Source organism: Mus musculus, chromosome 7, assembly GCF_000001635.26.
Source record: "Mus musculus strain C57BL/6J chromosome 7, GRCm38.p6 C57BL/6J".
NCBI lineage: Eukaryota > Metazoa > Chordata > Mammalia > Rodentia > Muridae > Mus > Mus musculus.
In genome coordinates this window covers 100,996,232-101,012,376 of record NC_000073.6, presented here as the reverse complement: position 1 = coordinate 101,012,376, position 16,145 = coordinate 100,996,232, and the positions used below count along the sequence as shown (strand labels likewise).

At 51.7% G+C, this 16,145-nt stretch overlaps 1 protein-coding gene across 3 annotated transcripts; it reads left to right on the top strand.

Annotated features, from left to right (window-relative positions):
- The first annotated feature begins 323 nt into the window (after window positions 1-323).
- On the top strand, window positions 324-15,809 carry P2ry2 (purinergic receptor P2Y, G-protein coupled 2). 3 transcript variants are annotated; one of them, NM_001302346.1, is made up of 3 exons: window positions 324-447; window positions 8,623-8,813; window positions 13,277-15,809. In NM_001302346.1, exon 3 carries the CDS (start codon window positions 13,281-13,283, stop codon window positions 14,400-14,402), a length of 1,122 nt encoding a protein of 373 aa, NP_001289275.1. In that variant the 5' UTR covers window positions 324-447; window positions 8,623-8,813; window positions 13,277-13,280; the 3' UTR covers window positions 14,403-15,809. The 3 variants fall into 3 exon arrangements, with proteins under 3 accessions (NP_001289275.1, NP_032799.2, NP_001289276.1); NM_008773.4 differs by having other exon boundaries at window positions 379-665; NM_001302347.1 differs by lacking the exon at window positions 8,623-8,813 and having other exon boundaries at window positions 379-665.
- The last annotated feature ends 336 nt before the right edge of the window (window positions 15,810-16,145 follow it).

Sequence of the window (16,145 nt, the reverse complement as noted above, 5' to 3'; positions counted from 1 at the left end):
GGAAGGCTGAGGGTCAGTATAAAGGTCCATCGGTGGGCAGTGACAGGAGCCAGGCCAGCACAAAGCAAACCTTGTAAAACTTGGGCGTCGCTGAAAATCGGTGAGCTAAGCAGGTGACCTCTGCTCAGCCAGGACGGTCGCCTTCCGCCTCTCCTTGCTCAACAGCCGTGGCGGACACGCTGACCGGCGGCGACACTGACCGACCGCGTCCCCAAGCGGGTGGCAGACTGGAAGCATCTGTTTAGAAGGGTTGGGGGCGGCTCCGGCGTCTGCCCAGAGTCTGCCCCGCCCTCCTGCTCACAGCCAGGCTATGGGGTGCGGAGCGGGGCGGAGTAGGGCGGGGACCGCGGCGCTTCCAGGCACGTGGGACCCTGCGCCACTCGGCATGGGACTCGGGCACCAGGAACAGCGGCGGCAGCCCTTGGAGGGGACCAGCGCAGCGGGGAGGTGAGAGGTGCTTCCTAGAGGGGAGCGGACACCAAGAGAGGTCGCCAAGTGAGGCCTGGGGACGGGAGCGCCGGTCGAGTCAGCGCCAAACAGGGAGAGCCCATTACGTGACTGTCCCGAGGGCTCGGGCTCCCAGCCCTTGTACTGCGCAAAACTGGGCGGTGAGAGCCGGCTGCCGGTGCGCTGATGAACTTTGTTTCCTCTAGAGCGTGATCTCGGTGAGTGTCATCTTGGTGTGTTTACCAGCATACTGGGGGAATCTGTGTGTTAGTGGGCAAATGCGCACACCCTTAGGGTGTGAGTGACTGAACTTAGTCTGTGTGTACCCCTGGGGCGTAAGTCTGTGGGCTAAGAGACCTGGGAATCCTGGAGACTTCTTGCGCTTGGACTCTTAACTCTCCCCAGAGTCAGTCTGGGTAGCTCACTCGGTGTCAGTGAGGTGTCAGTGAGGAACCGGAGGCAGTGGCAGCAGCGGCGGGGTTGTGGGGTTGGGAGTGGGGGGTGCGGTGGGGTGGGAATGTGGGTTGCTAGTGCAATTTCATATAAGGACAGTTAAGACTTTGATCTGTCTGGAAACTTTTAATCGGGCAGGTGGTGCTGTATGAAGGGTCAGGCAGAAGAAAGACAGTGTTCACCTCACTAGGGCTACAGTGTGTGTGTGTGTGTGTGTGTGTGTGTGTGTGTGTGTGTGTGTGTTACTGATCTCCAGGAGCTAGACCCAAGTGTAGATCCTTCTGGGAACTAGCCTTTCCAGTTTGGAGATTTATAGGGCTAGGTGACTGCTGTGCTCAGAATGGCATCCCTAGAGTCCCTGGGTCAGCAGCCTTGTTTTGGATCAAGTTTGGAATAGTGGCTTTTGAAGATCAGGCTGGGGCGGCAGGGAAGTGGCAATTATCTGTGGGTGGGAGTGGGAGGAAGGAGAGTCTCTGAACAGACTCTACACTGCTGCCAGTGTGGGTCCTGCATGAGGGCTGGGGACAAGCCCTGCTGCGGAGGTCTGCCCCTCTCCTTTTCCATGCTTTGGATACTCCAGAGTTTTGAGGACATGGGCAGGTTGGCATACTGGGTAATCCTCAGAAATGGCTGCCCAGATGCAGAGTGAGGTTGTGGCCTTTCCGGGATCCCTTTTGCCCACCTACCCCAGGCACCAGATGAGCATGTGAGGATGTCACCAAGGCCTCATGGGTGACACCAGGAGTTCTTTAATTTCCTGGCTGTAGTCTTTCTTCTTAATGAGAAGTGCTTATGCTACTATTGGAATGTTGTTGAACTGTTACTTGTTACAGTTTATAAGAATCCCTCATCTTTTCCTCCTAAAGGCCCCATGAGAAAGGAACTATTGCCTTTATTTTGTAGATCAGAAAATAGAGGCTTGGAGAATGTCTTCTCTAAGGTCACAAAGCTACATAAATAAAACCTGGGACTCCGCTTACCTGCCCCAGCTGAGGCCTCCCTGCCCAGGGCCAAAGTTTCAGGATGAGGCAGTGCTACTTATTTCTAGGCTGAGGGGAGTTTGATTTCTCCAGTGTCTCACTCTGTGTCCTGGATGTCAGTCTATGGACCAGGCTGACCCCCAACTCGCGGAGACCTGTCCATAGCCTAACTCTGGAACTCTAGGATTAAAGGCAAGCACCACCATGCCTGGCTGCCCCCAGGAGCCTTTCTTTGGGTCTTTCTTGTGGCCTAATTGCCCAGCTGTTTATGGGATGACCACCATTATCCCCAGGTCTGCTCACAGGACCAGGAAGATCTTGCTGACCTGCTAACTAAGAAGTGCCCTCTGATGCATCTCTTCTCTCTCCTAACTGCCTTCCCTGAGCCTGTCTGTGCACCCTTTAACCTATAGTTTCCTCCTGAGATGCCTTTGGGTCCCTAAGCCATCAGAAGAGCCTAATGGGAAGAACATGGCTGCAAGACCCTCCTTACTCTCTAGAGAAGGTGGTTAGTTATATTATGAAGCCCGGCCATCTCTTTCTCACTTTGTCCTTATTATCTGGCACAGATGGAGCACATAGCAGGTGCCGGGGAGTAGTTGGGAAATGAGCAACCAGGTGCTGTGGGTATTCAGAAGAGAAAGGTCTTGATCCATGAAGAGTCGCTGTAGTGGATCCCCCTGTCCCAAGACAAGGTCTTATGAAGCCTAGGCTGGCCTTGAACTCAGTGTGTAGAATGACCTTAAACTTCTAATCTTTCTGCTTCCACCTCTTGAATGCTGGGCTCGTAGGCATGCACCCATTATATTTGGTGCTGGCAATCAAACCAAGGGCTTCCTGCATTCTAGGTAAACATTCTACCAACTGAGCAACATCCTAGTCCTTCAGTCTCAAGAGAGAGTAGCTCTCTATTGCCCTGTCTCCCAAACCCTAGGGCATATATCAATCTTGATATAGAATGAGTAGCAGGATTCTCTGATACAGAGAGTGACATCTGGACCCTGCTGGGCCCAACTGGATCCTCCATTTTGGTGTCCTGTCCCTGCCACTGAAGAAGAAAGGCCTGGGCACTAGGTCTTCCTCTGGCTTGTATGGATACAGTGTCCTGAAGAGTGCCTAGCCTCCAGTGCCATTTGTAAGAGAGACTTTGGTCAAGCCTGTGCTTGGGTTGGGAAGGAGGCTGACAGGGAGTCCCAAAGCAAGATGCTAGTTCTTCTGCCTGCATCATTATAACTATGGTGGTCCCCTACTCTCCAAACTCTGGTACTAACCACCTTCCATGTGGTACCATCTTTGTAAACTCTGAGAAAGCCTTCCCTTTTAATCTGGAGAATACGCTCTCAGCTTGGCATTTGAGCCCTTTCAAATGAATTCCTTGGCCCCCACACATTCCATGCCACATAACCATCCAAGCCAGCCACTCATGACCTACTGGCACTTCCTCAACAGCCTGTCCCCTTGCCCACTGAGTCTGGCTTGGACTTCCTCCCTTCTCTTCTGTCTTCTTCACAACCCCAAGTTATCTATTAAGGTCCAACTCCTTGGGAAAAGCTTCCACTGACTACATCCCCAAGACACACGTTGTCCTGACTGTGGCCCCTGAATTCTTAGTCCCCTTGTTCCTTTTGGAGATGGTTGGATCTCCCAAAATGACCTAAACATTCCTGGCTCTTTTCCCAAAGCTTGACTGGGCACTCTTCTGGACCTGGAAGAGTTAACCCTCTGAAGCCATGCCTATAGAGACATTGGCAGCTAGAGCTTTGTGGCTCTTAGGACTGTGGGTTATGGTTGTGTTACTCTGAGCACAAATACCTGGGGTTCTGAGAATCTCAGCCGAAGGCTTTCTGGAGCCACGAGAAACACAACTTTGGATACAACACCTGCTTCAGCAGGCAAACTGAAGGAACAGCATGGGATTCAGGCACTCTGGGATTAGACTCTGAGAGCTGCTGGCCTGGGAACATTCCAAAAGTGCTCCAAGAAGACAGTTTCCATCCCTTAGCCTCCTGTGCATCCTATGATGTATGCCCAGATTCTCCCATCTCATAAGCTGGATGCTTCCTGCTCCTTCCCAGACATGATCACAGTTTAGACCACGACCCCTCTCTCTGCTGGAGACCCAGGGCAGACACTGTGATGAGCAGTGTTGTAGGATCCTAGAATTCAGTGTTTTCCTGTCATGATGGGAAGATACTGCCTGCATGTCAAGTATACATCTTGCTTCCCATAGGCCCCACCCCAATCACTCCCATGTCTTATTCATTCGTAGTGAACTGCCCTGTGGATCTGTGACTCTTCCAGTTTGACCAGTAGGAACTTACACTCAGAGACAGGATTTGACTAGACCCAGACTGCACAGTGTAACAGGCTCCAAGTTGGAGCCTGAGCCCAGGGCTCTTGCCTCTTGGGTCTCACTGGAGGCATGCAGGTGTGATTGGCTGAGGTGGAGTCCAGGACTTTGTGGTTCTGAGTCATTCAGCCCATCTCTGAAGTCCTGTACTGCACTCAGCTGAGCTGGGCCACTTAGAATCAGTGGTTTGGAGTTGTTTGCCCTGGTTAGGTAGACCCTTTCTCTTTAGGAGTCTCAGCTTTGAGCACTCAGTGTTCCCTCAGCCTCAGTGAGTGGCTCCCACAGCTGAGATTGTGGGAGGTTTAGGGAAAGTGCTGTAGAGCACAGGGACCTCCTAGGGGAGGCCTCGTACCACACACATACACACACTCACACTTACACACATTCACACATACAGACACATACATACACACACTTACACACATATACACACTCACACTTATACACATACACACTCACACACATACACACTCACATTCACTGACACACTTGTACACACATACACACATATGAACATTCACACACATTCACACACATACACTTACACATGTACATACACATTAACACAGGCACATTCACACACATACACACACTCACACTTATTCATACATACATTCACACAGACACACTCACACACACCTACATACATACACTCACACTTACACTTACACACACATGCACACATATAAACATTCACACACACACAGACAGACACACACCATCTGATAACATCAGAGGTCACCCCTGAATTGTGTCCCCAGACTAGCCCCTGTGCTCAGTGCTCATGATGTAATTAATATACCAGGCATAGCTGAGGGGAACTGCTGTCCTCTAACCCCTTGGAGGACATTTGGGAGGGGACAGGCAGTGACTTCTTAATCCTCTGTTACCCTGTACTTCGCTCAGCCACAGGGGTGCTTAGTGGTTCAGGCCATCTTGCCCAGATTTGTGCTCTCTCCTCTCTCCACCCACCTGATACCTACTCATCTTTCTAACCACAAGTCAGGTGATCTTTTCTCTAGGAAGCCTCCCCCGACCACCAGGGCCTCCTTTCCCAGCAGGGCCTCCAGGGCTTCCTTCAAGCCTGGCACCCTGGCTGTCATTGTCTGTTTCTGGGTGTGCCTCCCTGACCTTGACAGTGAACTTCTTGAGATTAGGGAAGAATGTACGCTTTGAGTCACCAGGTAATCTGCACAGGGGCAATCTGGGGACAGAAGGGAACGTGGAAGCTCTGGACAGCCCCTTCCCTTGCCCCCATCTCCCACCCCCACCCCATACACCCACCATTCACCCCTACCCCCAGCCCCGAGGACGGGATGGGGTGTGATCTTAGGTCAGCCTGGCTGTACCCTTGCCACTGTGGCCTCACCTGTAATTCCTGCAAGAGTACTTGCTCCACACATCTTTTAGGGGTACCCCATCCCTCCTCTCTGCCCTACAAGGCAACCTCCTCTCTTACTATTCTGAAATGTGAGTGTGACTTTTTTTTATTGATCTCAACAGCTCACAAGCAAGTTCCGTTTCATTAAGAGGAGAGTGACCAGCGGGCTATGGGGTTGTCCAGCCAACAACTGAGAAGGGCAGAAGACATTCCCTGCCACCCTGTGCTCTCTCCTGCCTCTTGATGCTGTTTTAAGTCCAGGTCCTCAGTGCCCCCTCCCCAAAATCTCTTCTTGACAAAGGCAGATGGGAAGCAGGGGTCTCTGATAGAACACTCTCCCCTGCCAGGCTGGACAGGGTCCACCAGCCTAGCAGGTGGCACATTCCAGAGCCACCCTAGCAAAGGAGCTGGAATGTTGTCTAACCACCCAGGAAATTCCGCTGCCAGCCTAAGAGTAGCCGCTTCCTCCTCCTGGCCTTAGACTCACTAGCCTGGGACTAGTAAGAAAGAAACAGAGGGTCAGGGGAAAGGCCACAGCAGAGGCAGGGGTTCTACCCACTGGGCTTGGCTTTGCCTTTGACTCTCTGGGGATCGTGACTGAGACCTCGAGCTCCTATTTTGTGGTCTTAGGTTTTTAACCTGAGAAATGGGTACATCTTGGCATCATCCCAGTTGGGAAGTCCTGAGGGGTCCATCCCTGGTTCTGCCGGTTGGGACCTTCTCTGCTGGAGATGGAGCAGAGAGCCAGAGCTTGGGATGTTGGAGTCAAAGATGAATGGGCAGGGGCTCCCTGGGGATGGGACTTGGACCTTGCAGGGTAGGGTACAGTGGCCAAGGGCACAGCAGAGCTCTGTTTTTTGCTGCTTTTGTGACCCTGGGAGGTTACTTTAGCCTGTTGGAGCCTTCAGATTAAATATGAAGAGACGTATGAAGCCACCTAACATAGAAATGGTTCCAGAGAATGCTCAGCTCTCGAGAGGAGATAGGTGGTAGAAGATGAGGGAAGCTGTCACTGAACGAGATGGAACAACGTGACTGCTTCAGTTGTACTGAGACAGGAGGATAAGGGAGAAGGTAAAGATGGCAGATCTTCTAGAAGGTTGGCAGGAACCAGTTCGGCTAGGACTTGAGGTAAAGCTGAGGACCTTGGACGATGCTTGACAGTACTAGGGAGCTATGGAGGGCTTGAGCTCACGGTGGTCATGTGATCAAAGGTGGGCATAAAGAAGACAATGTGACTGGAGAGTTAAGGTTGGAAAGGCAGGGCAGAGGGAGGTGAGGACTGCAGCAAGGAGAATGGGAGGGGTTCAGAGGGAAGGAAAGGTTGGCTCTAGGTCTGCATCGGGCAAAGGGCATAGGGAAAGGTTAGCCCTACATCTGCATCGGGCAAAGAGCATAAAAGCACATCTAAGAGCTGCACTGGTTGAACTGGTAGGACTTGCTGAGTGGTAGGCATCTGATAGGGTGGAGAGTTGCCATGGCAACCTAGAAGGATGGTGGAGGCCCTTTGGCTGCCGTCTTCTGCCTTACTTAGCGGTTGGTTAGGTACCTCCTGAGGACAGACCTCAGGGGATGTGCCTGAGTGGGGCAAGGTGAAAGGGGAGCTCCTTCATCTTGCCACCAAGACCTTGAGCAGACAGCCAGATAGCAACCCACAGTCTGGACCATGTCAGCCTGAGATGCCAGGGCTGGGTGCATCAAGTCATCAGTGGCTGGAAGCCACTTCCCAGGCCCACCCTTGGTCCTCCTCCTGCAGCCACCCATCTCCTCCTGCTCTCCTATATACACCTCTAGCTTAGGGGCTCCACTGCCCCACTGTTAAGACAGTAAACAGATGGGAAAAGATATTCATGGGGATGAAAGCATAGCTCAGTGGTATAGCATTAGTCTATCATGCTTCAGGTCCTAGCACCAAAAAAACCCCCAAAGAATGTGTGTGTGTGTGTGTGTGTGTGTGTGTGTGTGTGTGTGTCTGTCTGTCTGTCTGTCTGTCTCAGTTACTAAAGCTTCCCTAGCATATCTGAAGCCTAGGTTATCTACTCCAGCACCACATAAGCAGAATGTGGTGGTTCATGTCTATAATGCCAGCACTTGGGAGGTAAGGGTAGAAGGATCAGAAAGTCAAGTTCATCCTCAATTATCCAGTGAGATCAGCCTGCGATGTATAGCTCTGTGTTAAAAGAAAAAAAAGTATTCAGAAAACTTCTGGTAGGTGCTGGGACCCGTCTACACAGAGAGCTTCTTCCACTAGGCAGCTAACCTCTCTCTAGCATATGCCAAATACCCTGTGCCTGCTGTCTGTGAGGGGCTCCCAGCTCAGCTCCATCCTTGAGTTTCATTCTCCATTAAATAAGGATTCAGCACAGGTAGCTTCTAGAGGTTGTACCAGGCCCCATCTAGACCATGTCAATATGTCCACTGCGTGTACACAGGAGTGTGAATGTGTGTGCTCTGGGTGTGTGTGTGCATTTGTACGTGTGTGTGTGTGTGTGTGTGTGTGTGTGTGTGTGTATAAAACACCTGTGGAGGAATGACTAGATGTGTAATGAAGTGGCGGGGATTCCAGTTAGACACCTATCCTGGACAAAGGTATGTTAGCATTCATGTGCAGTATATGCTGGGCCAAGAGGGTATTGACCGTTTCCTGCTGTGGGGCTAAAGTGCAGAACCAGGACCAAAGGAAGGGACACAGGAGACTTGGCTCAGCTCTGCAAGATACCAGGGGAGATCTTTCACAATGCCTCCTTCCTGTTAAAGGGGGTGCAGAGAGTGAGGCTATGAACAGCCCATTCCTAGAACATATGAGTGAGCAGGGGATAGCAGGGTGAGTGGGTGTGCAGAGGGCACTGTGACCAGGCAAGCACACCGAGTCTCCTCTTGGCTTCTTTGGGGCCACAGTTAAAGAAGAGGAGGCAATCCATAGGGGAAGAGAGAGAGAGTGAAAAAAAAAACATAGCCTGGCTGACAGATTCTGAGCCCACATTTGCTTGTTCATCTCTGGGTGTCTACAGGAGTCCTCCGGGCAGCTGCTTGTCTTAAAAAATGCTGGAGGCTGGGCGGGGGCCCAGGCCTGGGAACCTGTTCTTCCTGTTTCCTGCCTCAGTCCCAGCAGCTGGTCCAGGCCTGTGCATATGTGAGTGAAGAACTGGAGCAGGCGCTGAGCATCCTCACCACCTCAAGAGCAGGAGCTGATCAGGTCCAGGTGTGTGAGGCGGGACACTGGCTGGGGGATGGGCATTCTGTATTCAATGTGACCGGAGACCGGGACCCTGCTCTGCTCATTTATCCCAGGCTCTGTTGAATTCGGGCTCTAGAGCCACACAGCCCTTGGTGTCAAGCCTAGTTGTTTCCAATTCCTTCCCATATAACCAAAACAAATAGCTTGCGTAGATATTTATACCAGGGACTGAACGCTGCCTTGTGGGAGCTGCTTAAACCTAATCCGATCCCCACTAAACAGGGAGGGTAGCAGAGGGGACTGCAGGATATGAAGCTGATGAGACAGAGCCATAGATGGGCCAAGTGAAGTATGGGACTGCCTTAGCCTACTGACCAGTCCCTAGGATGCATTCATAGACTGTTTCCGTGGCTCCAGAAGGGCAGGGCAAAGTTTTCCCAGATTCTATCAGGGTTGACCAACAGGTGGTGTAAGAATCCTTCTGGGGCAGGAGAAGGGCTTGGGTGGGTTGGGCCCCATGACTCCTGTGCTCAGTTCCTCTGGGTTCCCATGGCTTCCAGTGCTTCATTTACCCATCTGTTCATTCATCCTTTCTTTCTTACAACAACTGCTTCCATCTTGGGCTGCTAGCTGGGCCATAGGTACAGAGACAATCATCACATGGACCCAGCCCTCAAAGAAATATGTTGAGGAGGGAGTGGAAGGACAGACTACCACCAGGCTGGAGAAAAGGCTTGAGGGGCTGGTGACCTGAGAAAGTTCCCGTGATTGAGGAAGAGCCTGGAGAAACGGCTGGGATGTGTCTGGAAAGGATCGTTCTGAAAGGCTTTTGGGACAGTCCGTACAACGTTAACAGAGATAATGAGGCCTGGACGGGTTGGTTCACTTCTCCATTAAACTGGGAGTTCTTGGGACACAGCCAGCAAGACCTGGGTATAGCAGAGCCAGCCAGTGTGAGGGGACCAGTGACGGAGTCAGATGGAGCAGTCTCCATGGAGCTGAAATCACTAATCAGTGCTAAGGGAGAGGGCTGGGGGCTAGCAAGCCGGCTTTCCAGGCTGGTGAGTTGGCCCAGGGAAGGAGAGGACAGGCAGTGTCCGTCTGGAACGGGGCCATCGTGATAGAGTTTCCAGCTGGCTTAGAGGGCAGAGGCCAGGATGTCTGAAAACAGGTGGAAAGGGAAGCTCCTTGGTTCTGGGGACAAGGAAGTTCCACCCTGTCCTTTAGTGTCAGAGATTCCATGGGCAAGGAACAGCAGGGAGCTAGTGACCTTGACTAGAGAGCTCGGCATGTGGAGAGCAGTGAAGGGCAGGAGTGGAGCACACATGACGGGCACGTGGGTTAGAAGAAGCCGCCCCCTTTCTCCAGTGGGGCAACGCTCCTCCTGAGGGGAGTTTGGCGCTACCATTCTCCCAGGCGGGGATTTGACCCCTGAGATGAAAGAGGGCTTCTTAGCCAGGACTCTCATGTTCAGTGTGCTGTGCCCTGCGGTCCAGGTGCCCTTCCGTCCAGGATGCCTGCTCCCCGCCGGCAGCTGAAAGTGATGTTGTTATTGTCCTTTTTGCTTTGCTTCCCTTTAGACAGAGAGAATGTAGATTTATTATGAAAAAGTGAGCAAAAAAATTCCATACGGTGCTTCCAAAGGAGGAGCACTACAGTTTAAGAAACACTTTTGTTGTTAAACTTGCGATTTCTTGGAGCTGCAGAGAGGGCCCAGCAGTTTTCTTGCGGAGGAGCCAGGTTTGATTCTCATTTGGTGGTTCACAGCCATTTGTAACTCCAGCTCCAGGGAACCAACTGGATGCCTTCTTTAGCCTGCATGACACAGCACACGTATATCCAGGCAGAAACTCATATGCCTATATTTTAAATTTCATATTTCCGAGCTGAAAATGGCTCAGTGGTTAAGAGTAATTGCTGTTCTTTTAGAGGACCCAGGGCCCACATGGTGGCTCACAATCAACCCTAACTCCAGTTCCAGCAGACCTAACCTGCCTTCGGAACTCTACAGGCATTAGGCACACACATGTACATAGGTGCACACAGGCAGGCAAGACATTCATATGCGTAGAATAAATCAAAGGTTTTTTATTTATTTTGAATCTGTCTAATAAAATAAGATTTAGCTGCACGATCTTGCTCTCTGTAGCCATACTGAATTATTAGGTCAGGAAAACGAAGGTAAAAGAAGCTGATAATTCACTACCTACCACATTGTATTAGGTCAAGTCTTGCCTTGGGCCCCTTTGGGTAAAACTTTTATACTCTAGCCCAAAAAGACTTGTCATTTTCTTATTCATGCACATACTTCATGTCTGTTGCTTATTTGTTTTGCGTATATGTCTGTGGTGCACATGTGCCACAGTGCCTATGTAACGGTCAGAGGACCACTTGGGAGAGTCACTCCTTCTACCAATGTAGGGTCCTTGGCCTCAGGTCATTAGTCTTGGCAGCAGGCGCCTTTACCAGCTGAGTCATTTCACCTGCCCCTCACTGTTCTGAGACAGTCTTTCTAGGTAGCCAGGCTGGCTTCAAACTCCTTCTACTCCTGTCTCAGCCTCCCGAGTGCTAGGATGGCAGATGTGGGCCTCCTCACCCTGGTCTGAAAGAGCTCTTAGTGGCCACAGGGTGGAATTCAGAGAGAAAGAGAGATGGCTACTTGCCCTCCAGCCATTCCTTGACCACTGGCTGGCCAGGCCCTGTGATCAGGGGCAAAGTACAAGGCTCAAAGATGGTGGAAAGTCATCGGGTGCAAAAGGTACCAGGGAAGGCCCAGAAGAGCTAAACTTACTCCTCCAAAGAAACCCCCACTCCCTCCCTCATCCCACAGCAACCCCAGGCTCCCCTGTGCTCTCCAGGAAGGTCACTGCCCCATCTGGTTGTCCCCTCACAGGTTGAGAACAGGATTGCTCTTTGCAGATGTAAAAGGGCCAGAATATAGCAATAACACTTAAAAAAAAAAAGTTGAGCCAGGCAGTGGTGGTGCACATCTTTATTGTCTGAACTTGGGAAGCAGAGGCAGGTGAATCTCTGTGAGTTTGAGGCCAGCCTCGAGTTCCAGACAGGCAGGGCTACATGGAGAAACCCTGCCTCAAAAACAAAACAAAACCAAAAAGTTGAACAAGGGCTAAAGACATAGGTGTATTGTTGGTTAGGGCCATTTGTGGTTCTTGCAGAGGACTGGGGTTCTGTTACCAGTACCCAGAGAGAGTGTGCTGGTTACCATAGCTTCAGTTCTAGTGAGTCCTCTGAGCTCTGCAGGTACCAGTCACACACTTGGTGCACAGTTATAGACACAAGCAAAACACTCATACACATAAAATAAAAGTTAAAAATCTAAGAAGAAAGATGCACAAGAAACTGGGTGATGGAAGAGGGGACCCTTGCATACCCTCCAGTCCCCAGAGACTAGACGATAGGTTTTGAAGCTGAGAGCTCTTGAGGACTTAGGCATGCTGGATGTGCTGACCAAAGAAACTCAGTGGGCAATGGGCACTGATGGGTTTTGAAGCTGAGAGCTCTTGAGGACTTAGGCATGCAGTAGAGGGTCAGTCTTGAGGCCACTTCCTATACTTTGAAATTGTACCCCTCTGGGACCCCCAGATCTCTGTCCCAAGCCTCTGAGTCCTCAGTCTTGGACTATCTGATCCAGGGGTTTAGAGCAAGGGGGTCATCGGGTTCAAGAGTAAGTATTTTAGACTTTGAAGGCCATGTGGTCTTGATCAGAACCGCTCAGCACAACAGATGGGCGTGGCTGTGTTCCAACACTGCTTCTCCTACAAAGACAGGCTGGTGGGCTGGAGTCAATCGCTCACCCTGTTGTGAAGTTAGAATTGCGTGATGTTGGTTTTCATGGATCTCACAAGTTTCTGGGGCTTTAGGAGATTCTGGGTGCAGGAGGGGGTGCAGGTCACATGACAATACAAGTTTTGATTTGGAGCTGGGCAGTGGTGGTGCATACCTTTGATTCTACCACTCAGGGGACAGAGACAGAGGCACTGTGAGTTTGAGGTCAGTCTGGTCTACAGAGTGAGTTCTAGGATATCCAGGGCTACACAGAGAAACCCTGTCTTGGGGGAAAAAAAGCCTGGATTTGGGTAAACAAGTTTTGTTGTTGTTGTTGTTGATGATGATGATGGTGGTGGTGGTGGTGGTGGTGGTGGTCTTTGGGTTGTTTTGTTCTATTTGTTTGTTTTTCAGACAGGGTCTTACTTACTATGTAGCCCAGGCTACCCAAGCAAACCTTCAGCACACAATTCTTTACCTCTGTTTCCTAAGTGTTAGGAATATAGGGGCGGGTCACTACATCTGGCTTAGGCAAATCTTTAGTATGTGTGTTGGTAGGGTATGAACCCAGGGCCTCTTGCATGCCAAGCAAGCGATCTATCACCAAGCTCTACCTCCAGCCTTAGGCAAATCTTAGCAAGTCCCCTCCCCCTCTGAGCCCAGACATGACAGCTTTCTTACCACACCTCCCTTTCCTGCAGGGCAATGGCAGCAGACCTGGAACCCTGGAATAGCACCATCAATGGCACCTGGGAGGGGGACGAACTGGGATACAAGTGTCGTTTCAACGAGGACTTCAAGTACGTGCTGTTGCCCGTGTCCTATGGCGTGGTGTGCGTGCTCGGGTTGTGCCTGAACGTCGTGGCTCTCTATATCTTCCTATGCCGCCTCAAAACCTGGAACGCCTCCACCACCTACATGTTTCACCTGGCAGTTTCGGACTCTCTCTACGCAGCGTCCCTGCCGCTGTTGGTTTATTACTACGCCCGGGGTGACCACTGGCCATTTAGCACGGTGCTCTGCAAGCTGGTGCGTTTCCTCTTCTACACCAACCTCTACTGCAGCATCCTCTTCCTCACCTGCATCAGCGTGCACCGGTGCCTGGGAGTCCTGCGCCCTCTGCACTCCCTGCGTTGGGGCCGGGCCCGTTATGCCCGCCGGGTGGCTGCGGTTGTGTGGGTGCTGGTGCTGGCCTGCCAGGCACCCGTGCTCTACTTCGTCACCACCAGCGTGCGGGGAACCCGGATCACTTGCCATGACACCTCGGCCCGAGAGCTCTTTAGCCATTTTGTGGCTTACAGCTCCGTCATGCTGGGTCTGCTTTTTGCTGTGCCCTTTTCCGTAATCCTGGTCTGTTACGTGCTTATGGCCAGGCGGCTGCTCAAACCGGCTTATGGGACCACAGGAGGTCTGCCTCGGGCCAAGCGCAAGTCTGTGCGCACCATTGCCTTGGTACTGGCCGTCTTCGCCCTCTGCTTCCTGCCTTTCCACCTCACGCGCACCCTCTACTACTCCTTCCGATCACTTGACCTCAGCTGCCACACCCTCAACGCCATCAACATGGCATATAAGATCACCCGGCCGCTGGCCAGCGCCAACAGTTGTCTTGACCCGGTACTCTACTTCCTGGCAGGGCAGAGACTTGTCCGCTTTGCCCGAGATGCCAAGCCACCCACGGAGCCTACCCCCAGCCCACAGGCTCGTCGCAAGCTGGGCCTGCACAGGCCTAACAGAACTGTGAGGAAAGATTTGTCAGTCAGCAGTGACGACTCAAGACGGACAGAGTCCACACCAGCTGGAAGTGAGACTAAGGACATTCGGCTATAGCACCTCAGTCAGGTGTCAGTTTATGTAGGGGAGCTGTAGGGGACCAAGGCTTGTTAAAGGGGCTGATATCCTCTGATGCGGATCAACAGCTCTCACTTGGCAGGGGCTCAGGATACTCATCTTGCGGTCCCAAGAGTAGCAGGACTCCAAAGTCCCCAATCATTTGTACGTGTGAGTTGGGAAACCATATCTTAAGAAAGGCAGTGCCACCCGACTCCTATGCAGACAGCTGCCATTCCTGCCAAGGTACCTAGGCTGAGGTTCAGCCTCCCAGATCCAAGGGGGAAGCAGGCTCAGAGAGGACACAGCAGAGCCCAGGCTACCTGGATTAGGAGTAGAATCCCAAGGTGACTGGAGGGCTCTTGTTCCCATGGTGATGTAGGATGGACCTGGGCACGATGGACTTAGCTCAGAGGAGGACCCTCAGGCCAAGAGACAAACCTCTGAGAGCTAATGTCAGGTCCCTGGAGACTCCCCTGGCTGGCAGCAGGTGGGAACCATAACTTATATGAAAGGCTGTGCCACCCATTGGGCTGTGCTCTGGGGCATGACCTGGGAAGCTGTCACCACCCACACAAAGGCCTGTTATCTCTGCCTCCTGCCTTCCTTCAGTAGTAGGAAGTCTTGGATGGGTGTGTGTGTGTGTGTGTGGTGGGGGTGATCCCTTCTCAGTCCCCCAGGTCAACCCTGCCTTTCAGCCACTTGTCTTCTGTATTGTACTGTGCCAAGCATGGAGAGGAGTCAAATAGAGTTCTGGTTCTTGGGGTTCCCCAGTTCACAAAACCTCTCATGTGCTGGCAAATGTCAAACCATTAACTGAACTGGGTTGGGGAGGGGCTTTTATTTATAACACTGCCAATCCCTGTGGTGCAAGCAATTCCACTGTGGCCAATCCTATTTCAATTTAAAATTACCAATACAAAGGCGAACCCATTGCAAAATTCCTGAAAAATCAACAACTGGTTCTTTTTTCTGGGCTCGTGGGGGAGAGTAGTGTAGCTGATGAGGCTCATCTCGGAGAACCAAAGGCGGACTTTGAATTAGCCATGTAGCTGAAACTGGCCTTGAACCTCTTACCCTCTTGCCTCCATCGACAAAGCGCTGGGATTACAGGTAGATGCCACACCTATCCAACAACTGGTTCTTAAAAGCAGATGCAGGGTACTTCAGCACAAACCATGCTGACTAGCTGGGACCGTGTGAGCCCCAGTCAGGGAGGGGTCCCTGGAATGCATGACAGTGGACCATGCCAGCTCTGGAGTTTAGGCAGGAATGGGCAAAGGTGACAAGCCTCATGATCTCAAGGACAGGAGGTCCCTTGTAAGGACCCTCTCCCCATTCCACCCTGCCCATCTCCTCTATCTCCCCTCCCCCCTCTCAGCCATTAAAGCTGAGGCATCACCAGTTGCTCTCTGTGCATTTTGTTGCTTTGATTTGGAGTCTTGCAATGTGGCTCAGAATACTTAGAATCCCTGGGCTCAAAGGACTCATTACAACTCCCCCAAGTAGCTGGTTTATGAGCACAGTCTCTTTATACAGCTCACCTCCAGAGCACCCTTCAATGACAAGAAGCCATCACAGGCCAGGACCCAACTAATTATTCTGCAGTGTGTAATTCAGAGTCACCTGCCCAGAAGAGCATGAGATGCCCACCCCAAACATTCGATGTTCATGCTACAGTTAATGTACCTGGATCCCCCTCTGAGCTTCGGGAACTTCCACTTGTGGGATGCCCTGGGTCTT